At 41.3% G+C, this 14,816-nt stretch overlaps 1 protein-coding gene across 2 annotated transcripts in view; it reads left to right on the top strand.

Moving 5' to 3' along the window:
• ZNF652 (zinc finger protein 652) overlaps positions 1-9,688 on the top strand; it is a 69,658-nt gene extending 59,970 nt beyond the window's left edge. For both annotated transcript variants that reach the window (XM_057535636.1, XM_057535635.1), the window contains one exon: positions 488-9,688. In XM_057535636.1, coding sequence (XP_057391619.1) covers positions 488-999 — 512 coding nt within the window. In that variant the 3' untranslated portion in view covers positions 1,000-9,688. The remainder of the gene's footprint in view (positions 1-487) is intronic.
• The last annotated feature ends 5,128 nt before the right edge of the window (positions 9,689-14,816 follow it).

Genomic DNA, 14,816 nt, shown 5'->3' with positions numbered 1-14,816 from the left:
TCCAGAATTTCCCCAAATAGCAAAAGTGTAAGCCGCATTCTAAGGATTATGTTCGAGTAGACATGCGGAGACTTATTTACTCCACAAGACACTTTCAGCAAAGTCCTACTCTGGGTTGGAATGTCAGAAATTGCTCACAGATCAGCTCGCCTATGCTTAGAGGCAGAGATTCATCTGTGGGCTTGGTTCCCTGGAACACAGGAAAGCCGTTTGAACACTCCTTCCTGTAGGATGTGGAAGATCACTACTGTAGAAGCCTTTTTTTTTCTTTTAACCAAGCCCAGATGGTAGGCTGTAAGTAAGTTTTAGTTGTATCTGCTCTTTTTTTGTTAAGTCCCAACTTTGGGGAACTCTTTTATGACTATTAGAATATAATATGCCATAAGGGAGAGGAGTGGTAACCTCCTTTTTTAATATGAGGAATAGCCGGAGCGCATACTTGCCGCCTAGTGTGTTAATCCTGTTTTTGTGTCTGTGTTCGTCTCAGGAGAGAAACCCTTTATCTGTGAAATCTGTGGCAAAAGCTTCACCAGCCGCCCCAACATGAAGAGGCACCGCAGAACTCATACAGGCGAGAAGCCCTATCCGTGTGATGTGTGCGGCCAGCGGTTCCGCTTCTCCAACATGCTTAAGGCCCACAAGGAGAAGTGCTTTCGGGTGACCAGCCCCGTGAACGTGCCGCCTGCTGTCCAGATCCCACTCACAACCTCCCCGGCCACCCCGGTTCCTTCTGTGGGGAGCACCCCCACGACCCCCGCCCCTCCCATCAGTATGAACCCCGTCAGCACGCTAACCCCTCGGCCCATGCCCCACCCCTTCTCGCACCTTCACATCCACGCGCACCCTCACCACCCGCACCACCTTCCTATCCCCCCAGTCCCTCACCTCCCCCCACCTCCAGCTCTCTTTAAGAGCGAGCCTTTAAATAACAGGGGCCAGGGTGAGGACACCTTCCTGCGGCACCTGGCAGAGAAGAACAGTTCAGCCCAGCATCACTAACATCCATCTCCTTAAATGTGTTCTCCACGAGTTCCGTGCCCCGGTGTGAGTTTGCAGAGAGGGGGTTGGTGAGCATTTCTGTAGCTGTCAGACTCTCCTCAGCCTCCGCCAAGAGCTTTGTCATGGTCTTGGTGAATCAGCACATCCGAGGGAGTGGACAAGAAGACCTTGAGCTCACGGAGGGAACTGTCGAACCAGGGAACCACCGAACTAAAACCCAATTTGCTTGCATTTTCTGGTGACTTTTATAAATTTCAAATACTCAGACTTGTGGAATTTTATAATTTCATATCAGCTGATGAGGTATGCTTGCTTTTATATCCTGGACTTCTCCTCAAAGAGGGGACAGGCCTGGTTTCCTTTGTACTAATCGGGAAGGCTGTGACATTAATCCAGAGCATTAATTGTATCACTGTGTATCGTAACAAATTCTTTTCAGCTTTTGGTGCTGGCTTCAGAGTTGAGCTAGCCATGTTTCACAGTATATCAAGCATTATAGAGAAAGACGGAAATTTTCTTCTTTGTGTAGCTCTCCTAATGCACTCTTTATTTTACTACAGAAATTATTTTAGAGTTTTTGTATAGACTTCTTTAGTAGTCTGTTTCTAAAATGAAATGTATTTCAATAAGCAGTGTAATTTTTTCAGTGTAGCTGGACCTATGTTGTAAAATAGAAAAAATTTTTATAATCATCAAAATGTGATTCTTAAAGATGCATATAACTTCTATAGTTCAAAGTTATTCTTACATCCGTACAACTCAAAGGTGCTTCAGAGACTAGATGTATCTGAAAGGGTCTCCAGACCAGGTTATTGCAAAAACGAGGTTTTGCTTTCGGAATTTGGCATAAGTACTTGGTAGTTTTTTAATCTCTGCTTAACACTCGGGGGCCTGTTAGGCTCGTGGACATGCTGTGTCCTCCATGTTTCGTTTGGTTCAGTTAGTATGTTGAATGGAATGATTTGCAGAGGGTTGAGCCTTTTCCAGGGAGGTCACCTGAAGCTGGCCTGTTTTGAAAATCTGAGTAAAGCTGTTCACCGTCAAGAGGAGGAGGTGACGGAGGCTGTTTCCTCTCAGTCACGTCTCGCTTCCCCCAGAAACGTGTTCAGGTTCAGCCTCTGTGGGACGACAAATGGAAGTTTCCTAATACACTGCTCACTTTAAGGTTGCTTTATTTTTCTAGAATTGTTACAAAAAGATAAAATAGTACACTAAAATCACAAACATGATGTTGCTGATAGTGGCTGAGAAATTTGGATAAGAACACAAATTGGTTATGACTTTTAAAATGTCTCTTCTATCCATGGATGTAGTCACAACTTCGAGCTATTCTAACACAGTTTAAATTGTGGTGAGAGAGAGAAAACGACGTTTTGCTGCCCTGTCCTCTGCAAGCGATGATGTGATAGCAGCCTTCTTGGATAAGGAGAGCCGCAAATGGGGCAGGTTTGAAAGAGTTTGGGTAACTTCTAAAGAGCATGGTCAATCAGGAGCTCATTATAAGAAAGGCTGAACAGAAGGGCTAACAGATTGGTTATATTTAACTGATCACATTTGTCCGGACTCAGTGTAGCTAAAAATTTTGTAATTTTTCATCTCAGCGAACTGAGTTTCAAAACGAGGTCTACTTTCTTTCTTTCTCTCTCTCTCTCTCTCATTTTTTTAATCTTGAAATGTCTTCATTTTTCTTTCCTCAAGGTTTTAAATCTTTGCCTGAATCAGAACCCTGACTTTTATTTATTTTTTATTTTTAATATTAAGTGTGCAGATAGACTTACAGCACTTTTCTGGCTGATTAGCTCCGTGGTAGGAAAACTGGAACTCTTTCCATTGAGGTTAAGTCCCTATTTTTAAAATATCGCATTCTCTGTTAGCTTTTTGGTTTAATATTTCCAGATTTTTTCCTTCTGATTACTGCCTTTGTCTTCTATAATGAGCATAGGAAAATTTGGGAATGAGACGGAAAAGTATCTCAAGACATACTTTTCCTGTTTTTGGTTTTAACTTCTAAGGAATGTGGTTTTAAATATTTGTGTACATTCTTTGAACACTCAAGTACCCAAACCAATAAGAAAAGTTAATTCCTTATTTATGACTGTTATATCTTTAGTGGCTGCCTCCCCTTATTTACACAGTCTCCTTGGCATTCCATGACAAGGTTGTGGATATACACCTTTGTGTGGACATACCATTATTTCATGTCCAAGCTTGTAATATTAAAATGATGTTTAAGATGTAAATTACAGCTTAGTTAATTGGTTATACCTTATTTTGTTCTAAATAAATTTACAATAGTGGGCAGCAGTTCTGAATTCTAGACTTGAGACCATTGACTCCACCATTTTATGAGGTGTACTATAATTACACACTGGAAAATTCAGGTAGTCATATTTGATTTTTCATTCAAGTGAATATAGCCATAAGAAAATATCTACATAGGAAAAAACAATATCTACATAGGAAAACCAATATTAAGCAAATAATCACCACCACCCTTAACAGAAGCAAAGAAAGGATTATCTCTTTAAAATAGCAGCATTGTCACACAATACAGTTCTTAGTGAAATGTACTGTGGAAAAATCTGGAAACTTCCAATTTTTTTTTCCCTAGATAAGCATACCTTCTCTGATTTGGGGTTTGTGGTCTTCGGGAAAACTGCTCGGAATATAATGACTCCTCATCAGTGTCTTGTTACATATGCCTAATGAAATGCATTAAGAATATTCATAACATTAATGCTTCTGAATAGAAGAACTGCAGAATTAAGCCTTAAACATATATGCGCATCAGGTTTAACACGCTTAAGACTCAAACTCAGGGTTAAAATTTTGATTGGGGTCCTCTACTAAAATAAAAGTTGCATTGTATGGTGTGTTCCCTCCCACCTATAGTACAGCACCCTGTGACTTCTTCAAAACTTATTACCTACTTGTTATCTGTTTATGAAAAAAAGAACTATGGAGGAGTTTGAGTTCTCAGCCCTTATCTGTACTTAAATTTCAAAGACAACAAAGGCCACATTTCAGCATTATATAGATACCAAATTGAGGCTGTTTCTCATGACTTAATTTTACTGTCTTCAAAGGCTTGTATCGTTGCTAGAGTTAAGACTTACTTGAAAATTCCCAGCTTGAGTTGCTATTGCTTTTTAAATTTTTTTTGCACTTTTTAATTCTTTTCTCATAGATTTATCATTCAAATATAAACTCTTCCTTAGCCTTAATGAAAGGCTGCTTGTTGCTTTCTCAAATTGAGTGGGGCAGGCTCATACTGAGTCAGATTTTACATTTGAGTGAAGAAACTAAGATGAACAGTTTAAAAGCATGTGGCTTCCTTTCCATGTATATTTGTGATTTCATTCTTAGTTTTAGCAAGCAGGGAAGTTTCCACATAAAACTTTACTACAGTAGTTCAAAGTAACCTTTGCAAATCGGTTACGTATACTTTTACAGTCTACCATTTTTACATTAACTGTTCTAAATTAATGACTGAGCATGGACATTACCATAGTTGTACCATCTTTTTTAAAACTACATTGGTTGGAAGTACCTTTTCATTGTGGTTAGAATGCTCCCTCCCTATGATTTGATTGCCCCTTGTATACTAACTGGCGGCAAAATACTCTGAAGAGATACTTGTAAACTTTTAATTTTCTACTTCTTGAAATTTTTTTCACTTTTTATGTTTTTTTGAATGGATATGCTTGTTTAGCTTAATTTTTATTTCACTGGAAGTTTTAAATTTTAAGAAAATCAAGCAGAAATAGAAATCCATTGCAGATGTGTATATATATTTACCACATCTTGAAGATTTCCGTTAGTGAAACACAGAATGGTAGGTGGGGTTTTAATGTTTAAAAAAAAAAGAGAGAGAAAAGAAAACTAAAGTTAGAGAAACCCATCTGTTTGAGCTACTGCATAGAAGAGACAACTTTTATTACATCGCTGATCCACATGATGAACATTTCGATGCTGTTCCAGACTGTATGGGAAGTATTTGATGGAAAAGGGATAAGTTACATTTAAGAATTTTATCAGCTATCTCCCATTACAAAAATCAACTCACTTGGAATTCTTCAGGCTATAAAATTGAGCACGTAAATATTGGGTTTTAATTTTCCTTTACCTAAACCAAGATAGGAAATTTCCCAAAAGATCATTTTTTTTCAGGAATGAAAGGTCATTAGCCACTAGAGATACTGGCATTATTATGTACTAGCAACACCCTAGCTAACCTGCTTTTGTCATCTGTAGTGTTTATAACAAATAACGATGACCTTCCAACCCTGGACACTACCTCGATAAAGCAAACCAGAGATCCTCTCTACACTTTCTATGGAAGCCATAAAAGTTGCCATCAATATATCTACTTTCATAGTTCTGTACTTTTATACTCTCTAGACTTTTTATAGACTTTGTGATCAGATCTTTTTGTCTTAGAGGATAGGTTTTGCAAGATTCAAAGGAAAATCAAACTCCTTGGTTGTCCCAGCTTTGAAGCTTTAGCCTCAGTAAATTTGTTTAAAGAACTAGATAATGTACCACTTATCAAATTTTTCATTAAACTATTTTGCAGAATTGCATATCGGGGAAAACAAACTTCTCTTTCTCATTCCCTAAGTAGAAGCTATATTGTTGTAAGAAACTACTTACAAAGTGGATTTCTACCTTGTTAGACTCTGTGTATAACTTGATAATATATGTATTGTCATAATGTTCCTGGAGTGGTTTTTATTTCCTTATGACAGGTTAGTGAGCGTACCGCTCTCACTAATCCTGTATTATCTCACTGCAGCTTCAGTCTCTCTCACTCTGTTCTTGAGTGCCTTCAAAAAGCCAGCATCATGGAACATTCTTTTCCTGATCTAAATCCTACCTCTGATTATTCATCCTCCATGAGTATTGGAACTCACTCTTATTCCAATTGATTTGTCTCTACAAACTAGCTCTAAAACCTTGGATGTGAATTTTTAATGTATTTCTGTTTTGTTCCCCCATGTCGCTTTTAGATTACATTTTAAACTTTTACTTATATCTTATTTCCTCACGTACTACATGTCTAGTGATGAAAGGTTTTATCCTTATCTGAACTCCTCATGTTCCTTTCTTTCACCAGAAAGTAGATGTTTCTTTCAAATTAAAGGTCATTGAGTATCTCTTTTGCACATCTTTTTCTCATCTTAGTCTTCCCGAATGCCTCCCCTTTCTGGTTAAGGGATCTTGAATGCTGCTCTTGCTATGCCCTATTCTGATATGCTCTCTCTCTTCGAGAAACATTGTGCCAGGTTGTACCCATAATGTTATTTTAGTCAAATTAATTTAAAATTGCTCTCTGGGTTTATCAGAAGTCCTTTTACTGATGTTTGATCTGCCTCTCTCATCCTTCTGTCCCTCAAAAACTTCCAGTTACTTTCTCTTCTACTTGTTCACATCTAATTAATCTTTAAAATATTGTTGATACGTAGTATATGAAGGATGTAATAAAAAGGAGGTTTCAGTGTGTTCTCCATGTGACATGAGCACCTTATTGATGAAACATTGTAGCAATTGGCTCATCTTTCACAGTCAGAACTGCAGCTTGTGCTGTGTACAGGTCTCTTGCTCCCTTTCAGTTCTCCTCCAAAACTGAAAACAAATAGAACTCATTAAAATGAGGAAATTAGATTGCTTTTTTTTTTTTAAGTGAATGAAAGCTATTGAGTTGAGCCCTTTGGCCTTAGTCGAAATTTTTCCTTTCTGACTTAAAACATCATGCCTCTTTCCTTAAAGTTAATAATACTAATACTCAGGTTTTCAAGGCTAACTAACAACCACATGAAGTGGGAGTCTAAGAAGGCAGCTGTTAATAAATTCTTGTTCCTTTTATCTGGCGACAGTATGTTATTGGTGGGACAGTGTAATATTGTGAGAATGCTTATGTTTGATAATGAATAAATTCAAGACATTTGAAGATGTCACTGGCTGTTTGGAATGGGAATACTCGTTTACAAAATGCAAAAAGTAGATTTCTACAGAAATAGGTAACAAGAGTTTCTTGTTTGAAATCTTTTTGCTTTAGTATGCCTTGACAGTCCCCAAACCTAGAAGTTTGCCTCTTTTAGGTAGTAACTGGCTACCTAAAGTAACCACTTTGAATCTGTGGCTTCTCTCCTGGGAATCTCAGGCAGTACAGCAGTGGGAGCCGTGCGGGGAGTGGGGGAGGAGGGGGGGGTGGTGCTCACACCTGAGGAGCTGCATCCCTGAGACAGACTGTTGGCTTGTTTCATGTCTTTGTATGTAGGAGACGTTTGGCACAAGTATCAAAGGGCCTTTGCCCCTAAGAAGTGTCTCCTCCACTTTCTAGTTTCACACTATTTGAGCTTCCCTGGTGAGATCAGGGATGTTACAAATTACTTGAAAATGATTTGGGGGATGGGGCAAGAAGGGGTAGGAGCTGAATTTTGCTTAACTTTGGAAGGAAATCTGGAACTTGCGTTGTTGGTTTTGATCAACCAAAGAGCCTGTCTCTATAGCGGATGGCCAAAGAATCAAGTTGTTTCTAAATATCCAGCTCCTCCGAACAAACGCGGCTTCCTTCTTACCTGCCTTTAACAGGTGAAAAGGGACCGTGTGCTCACAAGGCCGGAGACACCAACTCACATTCTGCATAGGTCTTGAGGCTGCGTTTAATTGCATTCAAAAGTTGGTGGGAAATATTTTGTTCTTTTAGAATCTCTAGCCTATCCTAGAAATATCTTTTCTATGCTCCATTATTCAACTCATTAGACTTATTCCAAAAGTAAAAAAGAAAGAAACTGTGTGGCATAGTTTTGGTGTTTACTGCTGAAGTTGTATCCCCAACCATATATATGCAGCCTCTGAAAATCAGATGAATTCTTCTCAATCTTCCGTAAGTTTGAATATGCATCTTCCTCTTGACATGGGCAGTGTGATTCTGCTCCACCAGCAGTACTGGCTTTGTCCACAAGGGAGCAACAAAATACTTTAGCTTCATTATTCTCACCTTCTAAAGAAAGATCCCGCTTTTAAGTCTCTTATAGAATATTCTCTCTAGGCTCAATATTTATTAATAGATCTTGGTTTTTAAGACATTTTCCCTTATTACTAAGTGCTCAGCCTCATGATGGAAACAAAGGTTGATATGTGGGTCAGAGGTCCTTGTGGGTCAGGCATCTGAATTAGCCTTTTTACATATTGGTGCCAGAGATTGAAAGCCAGAACCTTCCCATTGGGGATCCATTGTGTGCTAAATGCAGAGCAGGAAAGCCACCCTCCTTACTTTTTTCTCCCAAATCCCACCACCAGCGCAGGGCCATTACATCTCTGAGAAGGACAAGAGCGGCAGGGGTAACTCTGGAGTATGAATGAGGAAGTGCTTCTTACCTTCTCTGCTCCAAGCAGATGTCTGTTACAGCAGGGACCAAGTCAGCGGGGTCAGCCCTGTGTCCTGACCCGTAGGGAGTCCCCTGCAGCAGTCACTCCTCCCGGTTAGAATTCAGTTTGTGTTCCCTCTGTGTCAGTTTCTTGTCTTAGGGCTCCTGACCCTCACCAGCTCTCTGACCGCAAGTTTTGTTTGTGCTCATAGCAGCACCTTCCTCACAAGAAGCAGGTCAGTAATCAACTAAGAGGAAACCCCAGACCCAAACTATTTAGCCCGTAGAGCCAGGAGGCATTTGCACCTGGAATGGCCTTGCGAACAGACACCTCCTTGGCCCTTTTTCCCCAGCCGAGTCTGACCCTGAGCGATACAGACAGATAGAGGCATCCGCTTGTAACCCCAGCACTTGGCAAAAAACAAAACTGAAGCTGTGATTGGTTTAGGTAACAGGGGGCCAGGTGTAACTTGTTTATCTTTATTTTTGTTTTCCCCAACAGTACTGAAATCACTTGCACTTTTCCTCATTTCTTAAAGAAAAAATCCAGTTTGCTTGCCAGGAATTGTTCAGCGTTAGGTTTACAAAGCTTGTTGTTGAATGTTGAACATTTGTCCAAAGGAGTTTGACAAAACAGAAGCTGCTTGGTCCCTGTTCTGCCTGCTAGGTCATAAGGATTAAGGCCATGTAGCTGGGGTACTTGTGTCAAGTCCAGAAGAGGGCAGTGTCCCTCTCCTACCTCTGTGAGGACACAGTTGAAGGTGAAGTTGGACTCATGTAGGACAGGTACCTCTCGTGCTGCAAAGAAGTTTAGAGGAGTCTTTCAGTTGGGGAGGTGACAGGTAATAGGACAGGATCTCGTAAGATGGGAAAGATACTGGGGAGAGGAGAGCTGCTTGGCCCCAGGGAACCGTAGTAAGGGGGAACCAAGCTTCCCTCCTGAGTCTCCAAACTTGCCCAGCTTCCCTGAGTCCTCTGTATTCCAGCATCCTGTCAGATCCCTCAATGTACTGATTTTCCCCCCTTGTGTTAACTATACCAATATTATTTTTTTAGCAATTGAAATGCACTTTTTAATTTCAACTCAATCATGATTTTAAGTATAAAAAATTTATAGACTGTTAAAACTACTTTTTTGTGTATTTTTAACCACTTGATGTAGCATTGTTTATTTTATTCTTATGAGACTCTGGTACAAGGTGTGCCACTTCATGATATTTCTGAGATGCTGGGCCTTTGGATGTGTACGGTAACCAACTTAATGCTAATGTTCACAGTAAAAAAAAAAAAAAAAAAAAAGAAAGTAGTCATATCCATTGTGTGTATTTCTTCACTTCATTTCTTCCTTATCCTCAGGTGACAGTCTCATAATAGGCTGCCCAGCCCACAAATCCTGCTGACCTCTTTATGAAGGGTAACATGTTTTCAAGGCTGCTGGCCAAAGTTAGAGTGATTAGTTCTCTTTTATTCTCTGCCGCCTGGCTCAGTGCTGATTGGTTTCAGTAACACTACTCTGTCTAGCTGAACGATAATCTGAACATATCCTAGAAAACAGTGTTTGAAAAAAAGGATCACAATTGGGTTCTGAATCAGTTTGAAGAACAAGAAGACAGATGGAAAGCGCTTACAGAGCACACTCAGTGCAAAGCAATGATTATAAAATGTGTTACTTGCATGAGGCTCCCTTTCCTTCCCCTGTGCCCATTAATTCGTGCACTCATTTGTTTACTCCACAAATGTTTATGGAGTGCCTAACATGTATTGGGCCCTGACCTGGCCACCGGGGGTTCAGCCGTGAACAAGACACAGTCCCTGCTCTCATGGAGCCCGTGTTCCAGTGGAGGAAACCTGACAACAAACAAGTAAATAATTCTCCAACAGTGAGGCTTGCCCTCAGAGCTATTACTGTAGCCACTGGAGGATCAACTATTTTCTATCGAGCCTTTCAAGCGCAGGATCCACCCTGTTCCTTTCTGTCTAAGGATTCCAGTGAGGGAGTTAAGCACATAGAAAGGAAATCTTGTTCAAGGTTCCTTTTGTTTAAAACCTCTTAGAACGGAACAAAACTGCCCAAATCATAGAATTACCATTCTTATTCTCTATCATCTTGTAACTCTGACTAGATGCTGATGTTAACACACTTTTTTCATGAATATAAAGTAGATATTCCCCCTACCCCAGTGTATACTAAATCAGTGGCTTTCAAACTTTGGCTGTGACCCATAGTAAGAAATGTATTTTCTCATTACTTGGCTGTCCAATATACATATCTATGAGTTTATTTATACAAGTGAATTAAAAATCCAAGAAAAATATCTTTGTGCTGCACTTTGATATTTTCTATTCTATTTTTTAAATGCTGATCGTGAACTACTAAATTAATTTTAAGACCCACTAAGCCCTACCTGCAGTTTGAAGAATCTTTTTCTAAAGCAGTGTATATGTGTATTATTTTATTCCAGCCGCAGCCTGAATTCAATTTCATACAGAATCGGGTTGTTTTAACTGGATCTTCTAACATTTTAAGTCTTACGTGTTTCTATTTCTGACTGGGTCCAAACTCTGAAGCTTCCTGCACAGATTAGCCATCTCTCATTCCGGTGCCCTGCAGTGGAGACAGGTCAAATCTTGGGCACACTGCAGTCAGTCCTATCTCATGGGGCCTCTAACCCACTGCCGGTACAATGATCCTCGATGAGTCACGCCTCCTTGTGTCCACACCCTTTTGTAGTCTGTCCTTGCCTCTCCTTCCATTAAACTCCCAGTAAGAAGTGTGGCCATTCTCAGCTCCCTTGAATCTGGGCCGGTCTTAGGAATTCTTTGACCAATAGAATGTGGGGAAATGATGTTTCAAGTCCTGGAGCCTTGTGCAGCTTCTGCCTTTAATTCTCTTGGCACATGACTGAGGAAGCTCAGGTGAGACCACTGACTGATGAGAAACTGCGTGGAGAGAGAGGTCCCAGCTGTTCCTGTCAAGGTTCCAGGCACGTGGTTGAGGCCATCGCAGACCCTTCAGTTCAGCTGACACTCCAACTAAACGCATGCTTAAGAGCCCAGGTAATACCAGCAGAATAACTGCCCAACCAACCCAAAGAATCACCAGAAATAAATTATTTTTGTTAGAAACCACTAAGATTTGGGGTGGTTTGTTACACAGCAATAAGATAACTTGGAAACGCCCTCAGATTCAGGTCTAACAGTTACTAAGAGCTTATAACTTTGCACACTCCGTTATGCAAGAACTTTGGGGGGGCATAACGAAGTAACAGTTTTAGCTCATGTGTAACCCTGCTACTTCTATTTCCAATCCCTATTCAGCAGCTATGAACTTGGAGAGGAAGGAGGGTTTCCTCATGTCCGCAGCTGATTTCATCAAGAACACCACCATTTCAGAATTCCCCTCCACCCAGACTTCTGGCCTGCTCTTCTGTGTTCCCAGCCTTATTCCTGAACTTCCTGGGCTAGGTACTGCCTGGGTTTAGAGCCCTCTGACTGGTACATCTCACCCCCAGTCCCTGCACCTAAAGCATGGTAGCCCCTTACTTAGCTTCAATCTTTGCAACGACATTGACCTTCCCAAGATGTTATCAGGGGAGACAGTATAAGAGTTAGAAACACACAGGCTTGTTCACAGACAAACTTGGGCTCGATCTTTTCTCCCCTAACCATCACTTCTGTGGCTGCGAGTAAGTTATCTAACCACTCTGCGCCTGTTTCCACATCTGCAAGGGAGGATATTAATAGCAACTCCCTTAAGGTCACTGTGAGGATTGAATAAAGCCGTGCAGGTAAAATGCTCAGCTTGGTGTTTGCCAGGTAGTAGTTGTGACAGGCAGCTCTAGGGTGGTCCCCACCTCCTGGTAGTCACACCCTGTGCAATCCTCTCGCCTTTAGTTGGGCTGGTTTCGCAACTTGCTTCCCAGGAATGAAATATGACGAAAGTGATGCAGTGTCACTTCCAAGATTAGTTACAAAAAGACTCTTGGCCGTGGTCTCTACCTCTCCAATCACCAGCTGCCATGTCATGAAAATACTTAAGGCAGCCTATGGAGGACTTGTGCAGGAACGGAAGCCTGCCAGCAACCCCATGAGTGAGCTTGGAAGTGGGCTCTCCAGCACAGTAGAGTCTAGAAGTGACTTAGCCCAAGCCAGTAGCTTGGTGACCCTGAGCCAGAGACACCTGTCTAAGCTGAGCTCAGATTCATGACCAACAAACTATGGAATAATACGTGTTTGTTGTTTTAAGCTACTAAGTTTGGGGGTAATTTGTGCAGCAATAGAAAATGAATATGAAGTACAAATGTTATCTATTAGCAGATAGAGAAAACAATGATTGCAGTGGATGCTGTGGTGTGCTTCCCAGATTCTCCCGTCTTCAGGGTTGAGGCACTCATTCTCCCAGCTGCTCCAGAGCGTTTGTGCTGACAGCTCTCAGCGGAGTCTGTCTCCAGGAATTGCTCTCAGCTGAAGACAGCCACCTCCCCCAAAGTCACACCTCCTCCCCTCCCCAAGGGCAGCCCACATCCAATGACTAGTTGGCACAGAGGTATCATGACCCGGACCTGTTGCCTCAAGGGGGGAAATTTTGAAGAGCTGCCCTCTCCTGAGCTCCTGTGAGATCAGCCGAGGACTTTATTGTGAATTCATCACAGTTCCACTCTGCCCAACTTGACCTCTGTCCAATCCTTCTTCTTTGAAGACTTTCCAAGTTTTCATTCTTGGGAGCCTGACCTAATACAGTTGGTACCAGGACTGGCTAGGGGAAGCAGAGTCAAAAACGGGATTTTGTACCCTTGGTAGGCAGCTGGTGATGGAGACACCGTCACTAGTGATATGTGGGACAACTGTTCAAACTGTCATCAGTGGTGACCCTGTAAAAGGGAATGCACTTCCGGGGTGGCAGGGAGTGGGGGGGGGCGGCGATATCACAGGCTTTTGAGAGGCGGGGGAGGTACTAATTCTAAAGACAGTGGAATCTGAAGGCTGTCGGTGAGCACCATTGACGCATTAGGGAAAGATAATGAATGGCCAAGGGTGTTTAACCACCAAATGAAGGCAAGTGTGAAAGCCGGAGGGCCTTGTGTTGTTGAAAGTCCCCCTCATTTGTGATATTTGTTATGTAGCAATAGAAAACTAAAACACGTGTGGGTACCTGGAAGCAGGGTGCCGTAACAAATACCTAAAAAGGTAGATTGCCTTGAACTGACTTTTAGTAGAAATATGTACATTAAAGACAGTGCAAGTCAAAAGAACATGAGGAAAATTTAGAGATCCTAAATTGCCTTAGAGAAAGCCTCAATCTCCATGAACAGATCGTTAATAGAAAGATGAACTTAAGACACTGACAGTAAGGGCTCAGATAGAAGTGAAGAATATTTTATTGGAACTGAAGGGAAGGTAACTCTTGTTACATAGTGGCAGAAAGCTTAGCAGAATTGTATCTAGCAGTTATGTGGAAAACAGAACTTATAAGCAAGGAATGTGGATATTTAGCAGAGATTTTCGAGGTTGCTGGTTTCTATATTTTCTGGTTTCTTTTTGCTGCTGATAGTAAAATACAAGAGGAGAGAAATAAATTAAGGGAAGAACTGTTAAAAGGAACTGGGACTTGATGATTTGAGAAATTCTCAGCCTATCCAGATTGCAAAAGATACTAAAATTCAGAAATGGCTGCCCAAAACTGGCATAGAGAAAAGCCCTGGTATGTAGCTATACAACATTTTGCCAAGGCTTCAGAAAGATCCAGAAGCCAGTCACAAGAGATCAAGATTAGTTTGCTAGGGCTGCCACAATGAAGTACCACAAACTTGGTGGCTTAAACAACAAAAATGTATTGTCTCGCAGTTCCCGAGGCTACAAAACCAAGATCAAGGTGTCAACAGGGCTGGTTCCTTCTGAAGACTGATCATCTGTTCCATGCCTCTCTCCTAGCTTCTGGAGGGTTACTGGCAATCTCTGGAGTTCCGTGGCTCGTAGAAGCATCACCCTGATCTCTACCTCCATCTTCTCATGGCATCTCCATGTGTGTGTGTGTGTGTGTGTGTGTGTGTTTGTGTTTGTGTGTGTTTCTCCTTGTTATAAGGACACCAGTCATACTGGATTAAGGGTCCACCCTATTCCAGGTTGACTTCATCTTAACTGCCTCTGCAACAACCCTATTTCCAAATAAGATCACATTCTGAGGTACTGGGGGTTAGGATTTCAAGGTATGAATTTTGAGAGGACACGATTCAATCTATATCAAGGTATTTGACATAGATCTCAATCAAACCAGGGGTCCTCTAGGAAGCTTAGGGGTTATTGCCCCTTAGCCTTCTCAGCAGAAGCCAAATATAGAAGAGGGATTATTTCAGAAAGACATGTGGGAGAGACTTTTCTCTAATGGAGTGATTCCCTGTGCCATCAATGCAAAGCCCACAAGGTTCTTGAGAAATTTATACCCAC

Source organism: Balaenoptera acutorostrata, chromosome 20, assembly GCF_949987535.1.
Source record: "Balaenoptera acutorostrata chromosome 20, mBalAcu1.1, whole genome shotgun sequence".
Taxonomy (NCBI): domain Eukaryota; kingdom Metazoa; phylum Chordata; class Mammalia; order Artiodactyla; family Balaenopteridae; genus Balaenoptera; species Balaenoptera acutorostrata.
Note: the sequence above shows the minus strand (reverse complement) of the source record. Positions and strands in the feature narration are given on the sequence as shown.